We start from the raw sequence: 16,649 nt of genomic DNA, 5'->3' as shown, positions 1-16,649 counted from the left end.
AAATTCGATTGAAATTTTAAAGTATCGTCAGGAGATCTAATTATTGAGAATATCTTTGCATCATCAGCAAATAAAAGAACTTCAACTGAGCTATCAAATATGGAAGGTGGATCATTTATAAATAATATAAATAAGATGGGGCCCAAGTGTGAACCTTGGGGCACACCAGAACTAACTAAAAAGTCGTTTGAAACATTAAAAGACACTTTAACTGCTTGAGTACGAGAGCTAATATAGGATTTTATCCAATCTAAAAAACTACCATGGATGCCGAATGATACTAATTTATTTAGAAGAAGGCTGTGGTTAACTTTATCAAATGCCTTTTGGAAATCAGTATAAATTGAATCTAATTGGGCATGGTCATTAAAGGAATCAAGTATCTTGGACTGAAAAAGTAATATATTAGTTAAAATCGACATTTTAGGTCTAAATCCATGTTGATTTTTACATATGTACGGAGACATTACTTTGGTTAATTTTTTAGTTATAATTGCTTCAAATATTTTAGGTATATGTGATAATTTAGAAATCGGTCTATAATTTGAAACATTATGTTTATTCCCTGACTTAAGTATTGGTGTGATAAAAGATTTTTTCCAAATATTAGGAAAATAACCTAAACTTAAAGATCTATTAAAAAGTAAATGTAATGGCTTAATTAATACAAAACTACACAGTTTTAGAAATATTGATGGTACACCATCCGGTTCCGTACTCGCATACATATCTAAGTTATTTAAAAATCAAGAATTTCATTTTGATGAATAGTCCATGAGCTTAAATTAACATTTATATTGTTCATTAAAGGCACATTTGAATTTGAATTTATTTGGGACTCTTCGTTAAAATTTATTGAATCAGTAACATAAACACTAGAAAAATAGTTTGCATATAATTGAACAGTTTCAGAGATATTCGAAGATGAGTGATTATTATAATTAACACAATCTGGTTCAACATTGTTAGTTTTCTTCAGTGAGTTAATATATTTCCAGAAAGGTTTAATACTTGTTTGGATGCTGTTTTCTAAATTTGTAATATATTGTGTGTGGCGAAAAGATATTAACTGTTTGTATTTCTTACGAAGGTTAGAGAATATAAGATAGTCTTGATGGGAATGACTTAGTTTAAATTTTTTATGAGCACATTTCTTATCAATAATGAGTTTTCTGAGCTCAGCATCTGCCCAAACAGGAGAAAAATTACTAAATATTTTTGTTTTTGGTACAAGTAAAGAAAATGTATGATAAATTATTTCATAAAACTTACTTATTTGAACCTCAAAAGATAAAGTATTATCTAGATTAAGATCAAAATCGATGTTAGATAGAAAAAGAGAGATTTCATTAAAATTACAATTTTTAAAATTATATACGAGTGGAAATTCATAAGAACTATGTAATGAGGAATCAGTGAATTTTAAATATAACTCTAATTGAATGATCAATTATTGGTACAAGAGATTCAGAGGAATGGAGAATAGAAGTAAGTTCTATATCAGAGCTAAGAAATATACAATCAAGAGTACGACCTAAAGAGTTTTTAATACAATTACATTGTTTTAAATTTAAAAGATTTACAAAAGAATTAAACAATATATTTCCAAAAACATTACCTTGAATACTTGATTTAATAGACCAATTGAAGCTGTTTAAATTAAAGTCACCAGATATTATAAAATGGTAATCAAGATTATTAAAGAATATAGACTCTATTACATCACAATGTTTAGAATACATTTCTAATGTAGCATCAGGTGGTATATGCACACAGCCTAAAACTATTTTTATTTTTTTGATGGTGAATTTTAGAAATATTTGTTCAATTCCAGTTACAAAAGGAACATGTAATAATTCACAAAATATTTTTTTATTTACTGCAATTAATACACCACCTTCGCGCAGTTTACCGTAGGACAAATTACGATCATCTCTGTATAAATTATAGTTATTGAAACCTAGTTCTGCATCAAAAACATTATTATTTAACCATGTTTCATTTAAACAAACTATATCATAATTCACATTTAATAAGGCAATACGTAAAAAATTTATCTTTGTTAAAAGACCACGGACATTTTGAAAAAAAATATTAATTATAAAAAATTTTCATCTCGGGAATTTGCTAAACGATTATTTTTCGTGACAATTATCGGTGTTCCTCTCACGTATTTAGTTTCCCCGTTTGTTTTACGAGTCTCCAATTCACAACGAACCATATACTTTGTATAAGTATGGACGTATAGACCATTTGTTTTTAGACATGATTTTACTTCATTATTGAACAGAACGATAGAGTTGATCACTACTATATCGACTTATTGGGGTCAGTTAACTTGCCTCAGCCAAGTTAATAGACTTTATTAAAGTGACTATTTATTGATTATAAATTTATTAGGAGTTGTTTCATTATCTAATTTTATTTATACATATATATATAATTTTATATTTTACTACTTAGTTCCAAGCAAGTCATGACACCAGTTCCTTTTTAGACACCGCTTGGAGTTACCAGATAAGGAATGTGTGAACAGGTTTCTAATGAATGAGTTTTAGTGTATTTTGAAACGGGTATGAAAGTTAAAAGATAGATAAAATTATTATGTTAAAATCACAGACCAAGATAATACCTTATTATTATATTATATAATCTAATTATGCATTAGTTCAAGGTTAAAATACTTAAATACTATCTTATTAATTAACATTTCAGTTTAATTTGTAAACATTCGCCTATTATATAACAAATAGGAGACATTATTTTATACGAATTGGCCATAGAATTCGGCTATATATTATTTTTGTATAACTATGTTATAGTCTAATATTGTAGTTGTATAGTAATTAAATATACTAGATACTTGATACTTTAATACTTAAAATTTAAAAATAGTATTAGACTCGCGTAATTGGGCCAATGTTATTATTTAGATTTTAAATTAATTTACCTATACGATATAATTAATATGAAATGTTACATTAAGTTTAAATATATGTCCATTTCGCGAATTTAAGGTTGACGTGATATTATCGTAGTTTGTAAAATAAATTTAAAATAAAACCAATTTCATGAAAAATAAGATTTCATAAAGTAGATGCGACATAAATGTAATTTTTGCAATTTTTGTGTTTTGGTAAATAAAATAAATAATGTAACGATAAACTTATATAAAACATACAATTTTTATTTTTGATAATGCATAGTATTATGATAAAATCATGTTTATCATTTTTTGCTTTTTTTTGATCCTTTTTTTGATTTCTTTTTTGATTTTTTTCTTAATCCCTTTTTGGACCCCTTTTTTCCACCGGTGGTCACCAAAGTTATGTCTTCGTTTATAAACTGCGTTTCGGCATCTATGCGCTTTAAAGCTGTCGGTGGATTAGGTAGACGCATTTCAACCTGCAAGCAGGCTACATCGGTAGGATTATCGTATGCCTTGGACAGCCGTAATACAAACACGTGCTCTTTATCATTTATCGGTCTCCCGGTGACTGGACCGACCGCTGGGTTATTGATAGACACCGGTACTGTGGGCAAAATTTGCATTGATCTTTTGCGTTGAATATTAATATACTTCGTGGCAGCTGGCCGGTCAACAACGGCAGTCGTTGGCATAGCCAATTTGCCATTTTTCTCGATGGTAGTGGCCTTGGCCGAACGGGTTCTTTTTCTTGCCATCGTTTGACCAAGATGGAACGTGGCTCGGTCACCAGCTACCCCAACTTGGCCCGGCAGGAGACGAATCATATTTGGACTCGATCGATCGACTGCCAACCTATTATTCTTGCAGAATGTCCGCATCAGCTACAAAAGCGCTGAATGTCAACTGTCATTTAACTATATTAGAAAAAATGATTCACACTTCTAGACACCGCTTCAAATAAATGCGGTTTACCAATAAGATAAAACTTAGATAACACTTTGTTCAGAATAAGATCATACTTCGGTTGCAACCAGTTTTTATGTCAGTAAATTCAAATGATGCAATATTTAACTATTTAACTATATATTAATATAACTGTAAAAGAAGACCTGCTCGCTTAGCGCCACAACTAATTGTATGATATAAGGAAGTATTGGAAAAACGGTCGATGCATTTATTATCTTCACGAAACTTGGTTGAATGTTGGTGACTGTATCAATGAAGTATGGGTTGATAAGTCTATACTATCAAAACATGGCGCCTTCAATAAAAGTCTTATAACGAAAGCGAAGGACCAACTAGTAAAGTGAAAGACTGATTATCCTTTATACTCGTATAGGTCTGAAATATAATTTTTGGAAGGAGGTCTTCTATGCTTCAAAACTAAAAAATTAGTTCGGAGTACCATGAATGGTAACAATTTCCATGAATAGTATGAGTCCACGTTGATTGTTGTAAACAAAGCACCGTATCATTCAGTTAGGTCGGAAAAATTAACTACGAGCCAGTCGAAGAAAAAGTAATTTTATACGTAGTTATCACCGAAAGCTAAACAAATTGACAAGCCAATGATAAAAGCCCAACTGCTCCAAAAAATACGAGAAATAAAATCGCAATACATTTCGTATGTCGTTGATAATGTGGCCAGAGACAATTTCCTCACAATATACTTCGACTCCTACCGTATAACTGCAAGTTAAATCCCATTAAATTAGCATGGAATGCTAAAGGATGCGTAAAAATCATAACATATCGTTTAAAATGAATGACGTTCGGGCCTTTCTAAAACTGAAATTGAAAGGATTACCAATGAAAATTATCAAAATTTCATTGGCCGTAGAAAAGTCTAAAAAGGAAAAATGTGGCAAGTCGATATCCATCATGGACAATATTATTAGTAACTTAGAGCCATGTGTGATATGTCTTCATCAATAAATAATGGTTCTTTATCTGATTCTTAACAATTGTTTTGTAATTATATAAATAAATGTAATAAATTCTGTAATTTGAAATTTTTTAATAAATTATTTTTTGTAAATTAAGAGTACATTCGCAATATACATAAAAACAAGTTCACAAAATAACAACAATTTTTGTAAAATTAATATAATAATCCTTAAAACACGTATGCGTAATACACGCGGTGCGGAATAATGTACTGACGGCGACGTACCAAACAATATGCACCGCACCGCGCTATAAATAAAATTTTAAACTATGTGTTAACTTCAGCTGCTGATATTATATTCACACGACGCTCCCGCCGATGAAAGCTCACGAAGCTAGCGATGCGGAACGAAGCGAGACCCATACGCACAAGTTGGCCGCTAAGGTATGATCTCATTCTGAACAGAGTATATGAATTGTCTTATTTTTGAAAATTAAATGATATCGGAGAAAAAAAATCTGTTGTGTTTTTTATTTTATTTTTATGCAATGGTACTTTAGTTATGAAATTATTACTAATGCATATTTATGTACTATATTATCACAATAGATGATAACTTACTTGTATTTCACGTAAAGTATTTACAATTTGCAAATTATTTATATATTTACTAACCTTCTTGAATGTTACTTACATTAGGTGGCACCCCAGTGCCCCGAAATGGACATTCCTGGTTTGTATATTTATTGCAGTTAGTTGCGCACTCGTAGTCACCTGGAGTGATCGAATTTTCTGCATTCTGACATACAGACGTTTCAAACAAATAATCTCTCATCTTTTCCATTGCGGTTACTGCGCATCTAACCATTTTGGACTCATTCCTGCAACATTCTCCACTATTTCTGGTTCCCTTGTTGTGTTCCATTTTAAGTAACTTCTGGTCCGTCATGCACAAGTTTTTTTTTTAATAAATGTGTAGAATTGTAATTTTTGGATAATTTTTATTTAATAAAATAGATTTTGAGTATAAGTTTTTTAATTTACTGAAATGCGATAATAGTCGCTATGGCTACAAAATAGTTTTGCGTAGTTATTAAAACTATATAATTATTAATTAACTGGCATAACTCTTCTATTTATCATTCTAATTAGAGTTTACTTGGACAGTGACGTAAATAGGAAGGTGGATCTAATAGTAAATATTATATATGATTACCTACAAGAATCATTAAAAAAATAATACTAACATCACAAATTTTCACATAATATTTGTATATATATTAAAATATATTGTATAATATAGACTATTTTAGATGAGATATTGCATGAATTTTTTTTTCAAGGCAATAATTTTTTTTTTAAGTTTAAGGTTTAAATACATAGGAAAAATGATAAAAAAAATTATGAACTTAAACTGATGAATTATAAGCTCATAAAGTTGGCTGTTGTTCAGGAACGACATCATGCATTTACACTATAACTGTTTTAATTTCATTGTTTTATAAAAAAATATAGTTATTTTTAATCTATCATTTATTTAAATATATATATTGAAAATTCAATAAAATAATTAGATACAAAATAATACAAATAATACAAATCTAACTTTAGTTTAACAAAACTTTATAGTCAATAAAAAAAAAAAAAAGATTAAAAACACTTTTTTATGATGTATGATATTAAAAAAAAAACCATTTTTTTCCTTTACCAACACATAAAGGCAAATTACATTTTGTACATTTTTGCCAGGTATAATATAAAGAACATCCTGGCATCTTACATTGGCTTTGCTTGTTAGTATCTGTTGATCAGTGACTTACTTGATCCAAGCAAAGGTCTTTAGGTGGCTGAACAGCTGCGTTCGGTTTATTTCTCCTCATTTCAATAACACTTTCCAATGTACTTGGGCGTCCACGTTTTGGTGTTATTCGTTGTCCACTGACACAAAGAGATATTCCAAGTTCTTCTCGAAAATCCTTAAGTGAAATAAGTTTTTGGGTTAAATCTAAATTATTATTTTTTTGAGCAATGATTCGCTGGTGTAGTAACACTAGTAACCATGAGTTTATTGTGGTCACATCTAATAAATGGTAAAATAAATGCATGTACCATTTCTTGGTTCTCATTTTAATTTTGTATCTACCTATCAAGCTGTCAAGTAGATCCACACCACCCATATGTTTGTTGTAAACTTTTACAATGTTTGGGCAAGTCAATTCTACTTTTTTTTTTCAGTTTTTGAAAATTTAATCACTTTTTCGACTGGGTTGGTACTCACAAATGTGGATAGTAATGTTACTATTTTATTTTATCGCCAGCTTACTGCAACTAAATCTGTATTTTGTAATTTTGTCAAACAACTATCATATGCCCCTCTTGGTTTTTTAGCATTTCTTTTTCTTGGGGTAGTAAAATATTACAGAGTATATTTCTTCGAGCTGTGCTCAATGATAAAATTCCTCTTCTTTTAAGATAAATCAATAAAAGTATTATTGTGTAATATTTATCAAAATACATTTTATAATTTTGGGTTTTCGGTACTACACGACTAAGTCTAATTACAACATTTGCTGCCGCTCCAAGGTTTGGTTCACACGAAGGTCTAAATCCATCATTATTTTCTTGGCCAGTAAATATTCAAAATTATATGAAAACCCTTATACTCCACTAAGGACAAACAATTTATAGCCCTATTTGTGGGGGTTTATTGGCATATACTGTTTTAGGCAATGTCGAGCTTTTGTGGAGCAAGCTGCTCATCAATGGATAAACTTTCTTCAAGCGAAATTTAACAAAATGTATTTTTCAGTGTTTCTACTACTGGCTTTATTTTATATAATCAGTCGTGTTCAGGATGGTCCTTAGGGAGCATACTATAATTATCAGAAAAATGATATAAACTTATGACTTTTTTTAAATTATTACAACACATTGTATTTTGAATTATTTTATTTCCAATGTTTGTACATCAGATACATGAACAATACTCATTATCGTACAAATACCCAAAAAATTATATTCTTCAACATTTATTAAAGAAATATTTTTATCGAATGGATTATCGAATTCAGAAATGATTTTAGTAAAATCTACATAGTCACTATTTTTCAAAAAATCGTCTAGTAAATCTTCGGTACATAAATTTGAAAAATTATCAAGGTCACTAATCTCTTCATCGTTTTCGTCAATAGATTCAAGATCATCTTCAGAATGGTAAGGAACCTCGTTACTTAAAATTTGCGAAATTTCACGATCTTTTTATTTGTTCATTATAAAAATATACTTTTAGAACGTTTAAAAAAAAATGTGAAATGCGTATATCGAATAACTACGGGTAACTGCACCGTATAAAAGTGATGTGAGTACTGCATTGTGTCGTTCAGAAACGACAACCAATATTATCATTGTTATGGATTACAGTAATTTAGATACTGTGAGTTAAGTAAACAAAATCAAAGTTCATGTCATTTATGATGCGATAATAATTTTTCTTTCGATAAAACTAGATTTTAAACTTATTAATAAACCATCACAAATATCACAAAACATGACACATAGCTCGTCAGAAAATTTTTCCAATAAAAACGCGTTTTTGAAATATGTGTTGCCCTTTACCGACAGAAAATTCAACTAACTACCTACATTTTAGTAGGCCATATACTTTGTATGACTTTTGATAAATAATATTAGTTATTTATTTTTTTTTTTTTGAACATGTTAAAGTGATGTTGTTCAAAAACGACACTATGCATTATAAGGATAACAGGGATAAAAGTAAGAGGAATTCAACATTGATGGCTTATAATTTAAACTGAAGAACATAAAATAAATGATGAAATAATCATAAAATCCAATTCCAATCACTCAATAAAGTTTAAGTATTCATTTGATTATTATTCAAAATGAACTATTTATACATCAGTATTATGTTCATACATCCAACAATACCTCTAAAATAAAGTCTTCATTTTTAAAATAATATTGACATATCTTTGAGTTCTCTTTTTTGGTATAACGTTCTATGAGCGTACTCCCATTAAATCTTCAAAAAAAATTTATTTGGTAACTCAAAGTAACCAATTGTTAGACCTTTATAAAAGTAGTAAGATAAACAATACATGATTTTTCAAGTAAAAAAACAATATTATAATGTAAAAATAGTAATAAAATCATAAAATAATTTTTTCTAAAATAATATAAAAATAATAAAATATATTACTTATGGTTATCAGTTATCAGTTATCACAATTGAAGTCATCTTACATAATAATGGTAGAGTATTAAACATTTAAAATAACCATGTAAATATAGATTTTCATATAATATTCTACTCAATGCACTCAGTTAGTCAAGCAACTAAAAGCAACTAAACATAAAAGGCAAATACTATCGGAAACAGTTTATTATTTATTGTATAGGTAGTACTGGTTAACATATGTGTTTAATAATTAAAGAAACAAAAGTGCCGGATACAGACTATCTCCGGACACACAGCACACGATCAAGATGACGCGACGCTCAAAACACACGTAAGCTATCGAGACTGACTGACTGACAAAATGAATTAGCCGGTCAGTGGGGCAACTAGGGGAGTGCAAAAAGGTCTTTAGCACCCTTCATTTTTTTTTTATACCTAATTGTTATTGTTTTAGTGAAATACCATGACTCTGTGAGCTGTGAGGCATTAACAGTTTTAATACCCCACGTTTTAGAGGTCTAGTTGCGCCAATTTGGCCGGTCAACTGAAAACGTGAGTTCACCGCTCGGCAGTGGCACTAATTACTAAAATATGATTGAGCCAATCAGTAGCCAATTTAACTGTTCTTGCTAGCGATTTCAATTTTTATGTGGTATCGTTTTTAACATGACCCGTCAAACAATCATTATCTATTTCATCGTGCTTAAAAAGCAGGCCTTGTTATTTTTAGCCATGTTAATAAGTAACCTAGATGGTGCCATAGCGTATCCGTTTTCATAAATCTGTTTGATTTTTTTTTATCCCTTTCAGCACTAGACCAAAATTTCATTTGACTATAATTTCCTACGAAACCACACATTTGTGTATATAAATCATTATCTCTTTAAATCCTAACATTAATTTCTACTTTTGTATTTACTGAAAACTAACATACACAAATGTGTAGTTCAGTTTTGAAAATCGATATAATTAAAACTAAATAAAATAGAGATTTCAGACCTATACAACACGATTGTGTATGTAACAAGCTATATTTAGAAAAAAAAAAAAAAAGTAATTATATCAAAATAAAGCGATAATATTCTTATTTTAATAATTTTTATTGCGTTTCTTTTTTTGTAGATATTTGTCGATAAGCCCAGACCTTTAATTTTTTATCAATATTTTATTTTTAAACTTGTTTCCATTTTAGAATTAAACAAAGAACATAGTACTATGGTAATCGTGAATTTATATTCTATTTTATTTTTTATAACTACGAATATGTTTAACCTACACATATGTGTACGTTGGTTTTATAGTGTTTATTTTAATTTTTAGTTCGTTAACTGCGCTGATCGAGTGTACTACTGTATTACTGATAATTTTTAATGTCATTTTCTTATTTATTAATGTCAAATTTGTTTTAAATAATTATTAAAGTATATTTAATAATTAATAATGAGACCGAAAACAATAACTGAGTGTGATATTTTATCATTTTTGTCTGATGAGTCAGAAATTGATGGATTTAGTGACGATTCCGATGCTGACAAAACGTGGCAACCTCCCGTTATTAACAAAAATACTGTTGATGATGAAGATGAAGACGAAGAAGAAGATACTGGATTTGAACAGGTTAGTGATCATGAAATCATTGTAGATACTTCGAAATCACTACCTAATTTACAACTACATGATCAACCTCAAACTCCAATTATTGTAACAATTACTGGTTGGGCTCCAGTTCCTTTTAATGGTATTCAATTGCCAGATCAACAATATGGCCCACATGCTTTCAAAGTAATTGAATCGGCATCTAGTTATATTAAAAAATATCTTCCAGACTCGCATTTTGATGAAGCAGCTTTATTTACAAATATGTATGCTATGTCAAAACTAGGAAAAGAACTTAAAACTTGTGCTAATGAAATAAAAGTTCTTTATGGAGCTCATGCAATGATCGGTATAATAAAGTATCCTCGTATTCATATGTACTGGCAAAGAGGTATCCAATTTGATTTAATTGCACAAGCCATAACGAGAGATAGGTTTTTTTTACTTCGTTCTTGTTTACATTTTGTGGATATCAACAATCGTCCACCACAGGCAGATCGCTTTTGGAAAATTAAACCTATTATTGACAGTGTACGTAATGCTTGTTTAAGTATACCACGTAATATTAGTTGTTTTTCTATTGATGAGCAAATGATTCCATTTTTGGGACGTATTCCCTATAGACAATACGTTAGAAATAAACCTAGACCAGTTGGTCTTAAAAACTTTGTGCTCACGACTTCAAAGGGTTTAGTACTTGATTTTGAAATTTATCAAGGCGAAAATACACCATTAGATAGATCACTTGGATTAGGCCCAGCGGTGGTCTTAAGATTAGCAAAAACTATTCCAGAAAACTCTGTATTATTTTTTGACAGATACTTTACTACTATTCCATTACTAGATCGTTTAAATGCAATAAATATAAAGGCGACAGGTACAATTATGAATAATCGTTTAAAAAATGTACATTTTAGTGAAAATAAAAAGTTTAAGCAAGGGAAATGGGAAGAACTTACTCGGTCTGATAACCAAATAGTTGCAATAAAGTGGAAAGATAGTAAGTGTGTCACTGTGTTATCAACAGCCACAGGTGTGGAACCACATACAATGGTAACACGTTGGAGTAAGTCTGAAAAAAAATATATAGAAGTTCCTTGTCCATCAGTAATTAAGACTTATAACCAAAATATGGGTGGCGTAGACGTGTGCGACCAACAACTCGAGGCTTACCGCACGTGGATAAAAACAAAAAAGTGGACACTAAAAGTTGCCTTACACTTTATTGACCTATCTATTGTTAATGCATGGATGGAATATAGACAAGATTCTTTAAATATGGGAATTAAAAAAAATTGTATTAAAGACTTAATGGAATTTAAAATGGAAATAGCGCGTGATTGGTTAGCAGCTTCTATTAAAAACAAACGTCCTCTTACGGTCGACTCTTCGTCGTCTAGTGAAGATAACATTGAACCAACTGAACCCCAACAAAAAATTCAAAATTATAGAACTCCTTTTCCACCTGAACATAAAACGAAGGACAAATATGAACACTGGCCAATTGTTGATGATTTGAAGACTGCGAGAAATTGCAGAAATAAAAAATGTAAAAGTCGTACTCGGGTAAGATGTAGTAAGTGCAATATTTATTTGTGTTTAACTGCAAAGAACACATGTTTTAAAGATTTTCATACTTAAAAAATACTATATTATTTACTGAAATTATTTTTTTTATTTTGTTATTTTACAAGTTAACTATAAAAGTGTATTAAGAAGTTCAATATTTATTTTTTTTTTTTTAATTAAAATTGTTATTTGTTGATAATAATAATATGTAACATAAAGAATTGATTTATTATTACAGAACGTACCTACACAAATGTGTAGGTTGTTTTTTAGCAAAAATAATTGTTTTTTTTTTTTTTTTTAATATTTTTCCTATACATTTTGATACCTAATTAGTACATTCTGAAACATATAGAACGTTTGAAGAAAAAAAAAAATCCAGGATTTAAAGAGGGTAATAATTTACCTACACAAAAGTGTATATTGGTTGACAATGGTTATAAAATTGAAATAATATTCAGTATGTAGTAACAAAGTTATTCACCTACACAAAAATGCAGGTCAGTGCTGAAAGGGTTAAATTAAAAAAGAAACTTAAACTTTTTAAGAATAGTTGTATCACTTTTATCGACGTAAATCTTCAAAGTTCAACGAAATTACAGCTAATGATTATTTTTCGTATCTAGCAATAAATCAAAAGCCTATAATTTAAGCCGGAAAATACAAATCCAATTTTGAACCCAAGACAATCATAAATTATGGCAAAACATATATTTACATTGAAATATTTTTCAATAGTTAACAATTTTTATACCTGCATAAAGTTTTTGAGAAAATTTAAAAAAAATCAATTTTATTTATAGTAAAATTATTTACCTAAAACTGACCGTTTAAATATAACGAAATTCAAAATGTGTTCATTATTTTGCGTTCAAAAAAATAATATATTTTTTTTAAACTGTATTAAAATAGAATAAAATGGTTTTTTTTTTGAACTGAAACTTTTTTAGAAGAGGTAAACAATAAACACGACAGATTTAAAAAACAGATCAAAAAAATTTAATAAGTTAAACATTGTCATTGTAGTGGTAGATAATAATGATATTTATTATAATGTGTTAATTATTATAATTGTTATTTTTCAGTGTATCAGTATACACAATTTAAATAGATACCATGGTTTCTATTTATTTTTGTTATCAATTTGATGTCTCAGAAAAAAGTTATAATTCCCCGTGCGTATTTACAACACGCATACTGTTTTGTAAATCTAATTACTCATAAGAACTGCGATAAAATTTCAACCAACCGTCAATGAAGAAGAAATATAAAGTATGGATTAGTAGAATCCTTGCAGGAGTGGTTCGATAGGAAATTAAAAGAGATATATTGTATTAGGAGTGCGTGTAGATAAACTAACGTACACAGCGGACTGGACGAAAAGAAACTTAAATAAAACAAGAAATGAGGCGATGCAGTTTAATTATTTATGAGAGGTTTCTGTGGTCAGTGTGGTACAAATGTATAATGAATATAAAGTGTACACCAAAGGGGACTAATACCTACAATTAAGTGAATTCTAAACCCACATGTGCTGTCTTCGTTCTCTAAAACATTTTAAGTTTCTAATAATAAGAAAAAAAAAGTAGTATAAAACATTGATTTATTATCATTTAATTATACTATTATTTCTAATAATATTTATCAATTATCAAAATAACAACCAACAACGCTGGCGGATCTGGACGTCAATACAATATGGTAATACCTAGTTTATTTTAAATAATAAATAATAATTTTCTTATTCATATAATACAATACAAACGAAAAGGAGTGCAAAATTTCAACAATATTTCATTGTTATTTAATTAAAAACATGGTGCGTGCAAATAATTCAAACAAAATGTTTTACTAAATAGTATAATAATTAATATTATTGAGCACATTTATTAACATTTTTTAAAGGTGTTTGAATTTCAAAACATGGCATTTCACACAATGATTGACAAATAAATAGTTGTTAATAAAGCATTTAAGTATTTGTTGTTCAACGAATGTCTATCAATGTATAATATAATGTCACCAAAACAATTATGTATTTTGATTGGTGAAACACGATTGCGATAATGTTACCTGTTTTTTTTTTTTTCTATAACACAAATGTGTACAATTATCGGTTAATTAATGGCATTTATTTTTATTTTTTTTTTTGTTAGTTTAGGATACACAATTTTTAAAATATTTTTTTTTGGTTGCATTGTGGTAATTTTTATAGTATTTTTTTTTTTTTTTTGTACGACATTGCACTGCAGTAGATTTTACTTTTACCTTGAACACAAGAATCATTAATATAAATCCAAGGTTTGATTAAGAAAAATATTTCATCCACTTCGAGACAATTTATTTAGCTAATAATTTTTATAATAATCACATCTTTTTATTCATACTAATTTATAGTAATTATTAGAAAATAAACATTGAATGGAATATAAGTCTTTTAATATTTTCAATTTATACATTTCATTTTGTATATTATTGTATGTACTAAGTAGTCGTATACGAATCGGCAACACCATATATAAAAGGACAAGAAAAGTCAATCGTAATTATGCCATTTACCCATTATCAATCGTGTATCACCATTTAAAACAATATGTGCAGTATTCAATTTATGAAAATTAAGAAATCCATTGAATGTGTGACCTACAAAAAATATCTACTGGATAATTTTTAATAACCTATCCGTTTTATGAACATATAAAATAAATAATACAATATTTATACCTAGGCATTTATATATTTTAAGAATAATACAATTAAATATACATTTTATAATTTATTATTCAAACTTATTATTTTTTATAAATTTGAAAAAAATAAATAAAAATTTACTAAAATATATTTATACGGATTACATTTTTTATCCAATTTAATTAATAACTATTTTCATTATTTGTTAATACCATGTATCAATCAAGTGCCTCGTTAATTCTGGGGCGATGTCATGCATTTTACATACATTGTTCATTTTTAAAACAGATCACACTGCCTCAATTGCTTGTGTGTTTGGACTAGAAAAATGTTACAAATGATTTACTGTTTTATTATTATAACATAGATATTGAAAATTTGCATACGCTTTTCACTCGCTCAATTGAACAGTTGTATCTATTAGCCAAAATGTAATTTTGAATTATTTATACTAATTAGTGTAGCAAGACCGAAGAGGCCTAAACAGAAATTATTGTCTTTTCTCCAACTCATACCAAAATCTCTCAACCCTTCATTGTGTCTAGTATTGTTTTTTGTAGTTTTTTGTGTACTAGTATTTTCTTAATCTGAATCTGATTTAGATAACTAATCAGCTGATAGTTTCCTCGATATTTAATTACATTTTCTTTTAAGAAATGTGTTATTCATTTGGATATACAATACTCACTCATAGGTGTTAAAATATTGAAACGAGTTTAACTGCTAACAAGGATTAAACCAGCTTAAAATTTAGATGGCATAAGACCAAATCTTTGTAATAACACGATGGCTGCGATTCCGCTATACACCATTAAACAAAATTCGACCACTGATATTTTAAAATGTTTTAAAAAACAATACACGAAAACATGCAATCACTACAACAACACTGTTGAAGTTTAACTATTTGTATAATATATCAATAACTATATCAATTTATTATAAAATATTCAGCAAATAAGGTACATTACATACTTTATCTAATAAAATACTTGTGTAAGATTAAATATTGTATGTCACACACTTAAATGGACATTTTGCTGTAGGTCACACATTAAATGAATGTCGACAATAATTAATGTTTTATTAGAAATCCTGTGCAAGTATAAAGCGCTTATTATAAAATGTTTTTTTCCTAAAAAACGTGTTAAAAAATAAAATATTACATAAACCGTATAACATGTATTGTTACATAACATATAAGTAGGTACATAATATATTATTTGTACCGATACACTTTATACAATGACATATTTAACAAATATTTCTTAGTTGTGGTTTTAATATTTAACATGACTGTCTTAATCGTAAAAAAGCTCTTTACTCATAAAATTACAACAAATAATAATTTTCACATTTGTTAATTTGTTTGCCCCGAAAACAAAAAAAAAAAAAAAAATGCACATCAACTAATGATACTTTATAATGTATTGAAATTAAATATCTTATAATTACCCAGCGTTTTTATGAAACCTAAAGGTAAATACGCTATTGTTTATTATATAAAACAATATTACTTAACACAATAAAATATAATAATAAAAAATGTATGTAACATTTTAATGCATTGAAATCTAAGGACTAAGGTTGATGTGAGTAAAACAATGTAGGATAAAATAACATTTTACAATTTACATATATTGTTTTTAATTAAATAGTGATTGTATCGCATTAAAAAATAATATATCAATGGAAAATATTTTACTCTAAAATTAGTTGAGATACCTATCTAAATATTAGTTATATGTTGTATAATATAATTCTTATTAAGTACGATG

The 16,649-nt window shown here is 28.2% G+C and overlaps 2 protein-coding genes across 2 annotated transcripts; one reads left to right on the top strand and one right to left on the bottom strand.

Annotated features, from left to right (window-relative positions):
- Positions 1–3,249: 3,249 nt before the first annotated feature.
- Positions 3,250–5,742, bottom strand: LOC112597140 (the record flags this gene model as incomplete). The annotated part of the gene is made up of 2 exons (XM_025343079.1): positions 5,512–5,742; positions 3,250–3,810 (listed from the first exon to the last, which is right to left on the bottom strand). Coding segments are annotated over exons 1-2 (792 nt in total), but the record flags the coding sequence as incomplete, so codon positions are not given.
- Positions 5,743–10,455: 4,713 nt separating this feature from the next.
- Positions 10,456–15,354, top strand: LOC112597139 (piggyBac transposable element-derived protein 3-like). Its single transcript, XM_025343078.1, has 3 exons — positions 10,456–11,908; positions 11,960–12,177; positions 15,331–15,354. Exons 1-3 carry the CDS (start codon positions 10,456–10,458, stop codon positions 15,352–15,354), a joined length of 1,695 nt encoding a protein of 564 aa, XP_025198863.1.
- The last annotated feature ends 1,295 nt before the right edge of the window (positions 15,355–16,649 follow it).

Source organism: Melanaphis sacchari, unplaced genomic scaffold (assembly GCF_002803265.2).
Source record: "Melanaphis sacchari strain LSU unplaced genomic scaffold, SCAv2.0 Contig37_pilon_pilon, whole genome shotgun sequence".
In the NCBI taxonomy this organism is placed as follows: Eukaryota; Metazoa; Arthropoda; class Insecta; order Hemiptera; family Aphididae; genus Melanaphis; species Melanaphis sacchari.
Note: the sequence above shows the minus strand (reverse complement) of the source record. Positions and strands in the feature narration are given on the sequence as shown.

What these genes read in the sequence shown, in the direction of transcription:
- LOC112597139 (XM_025343078.1), top strand. Translation starts at nt 10,456, where the DNA reads ATGAGACCGAAAACAATAACTGAGTGTGATATTTTATCATTTTTGTCT. An exon ending in TATGGGAATTAAAAAAAATT is followed by an intron (nt 11,909 to 11,959) that starts GTATTAAAGACT and finishes GTGATTGGTTAG; the next exon opens with CAGCTTCTATTAAAAACAAA. An exon ending in AATGTAAAAGTCGTACTCGG is followed by an intron (nt 12,178 to 15,330) that starts GTAAGATGTAGT and finishes TATACTAATTAG; the next exon opens with TGTAGCAAGACCGAAGAGGC.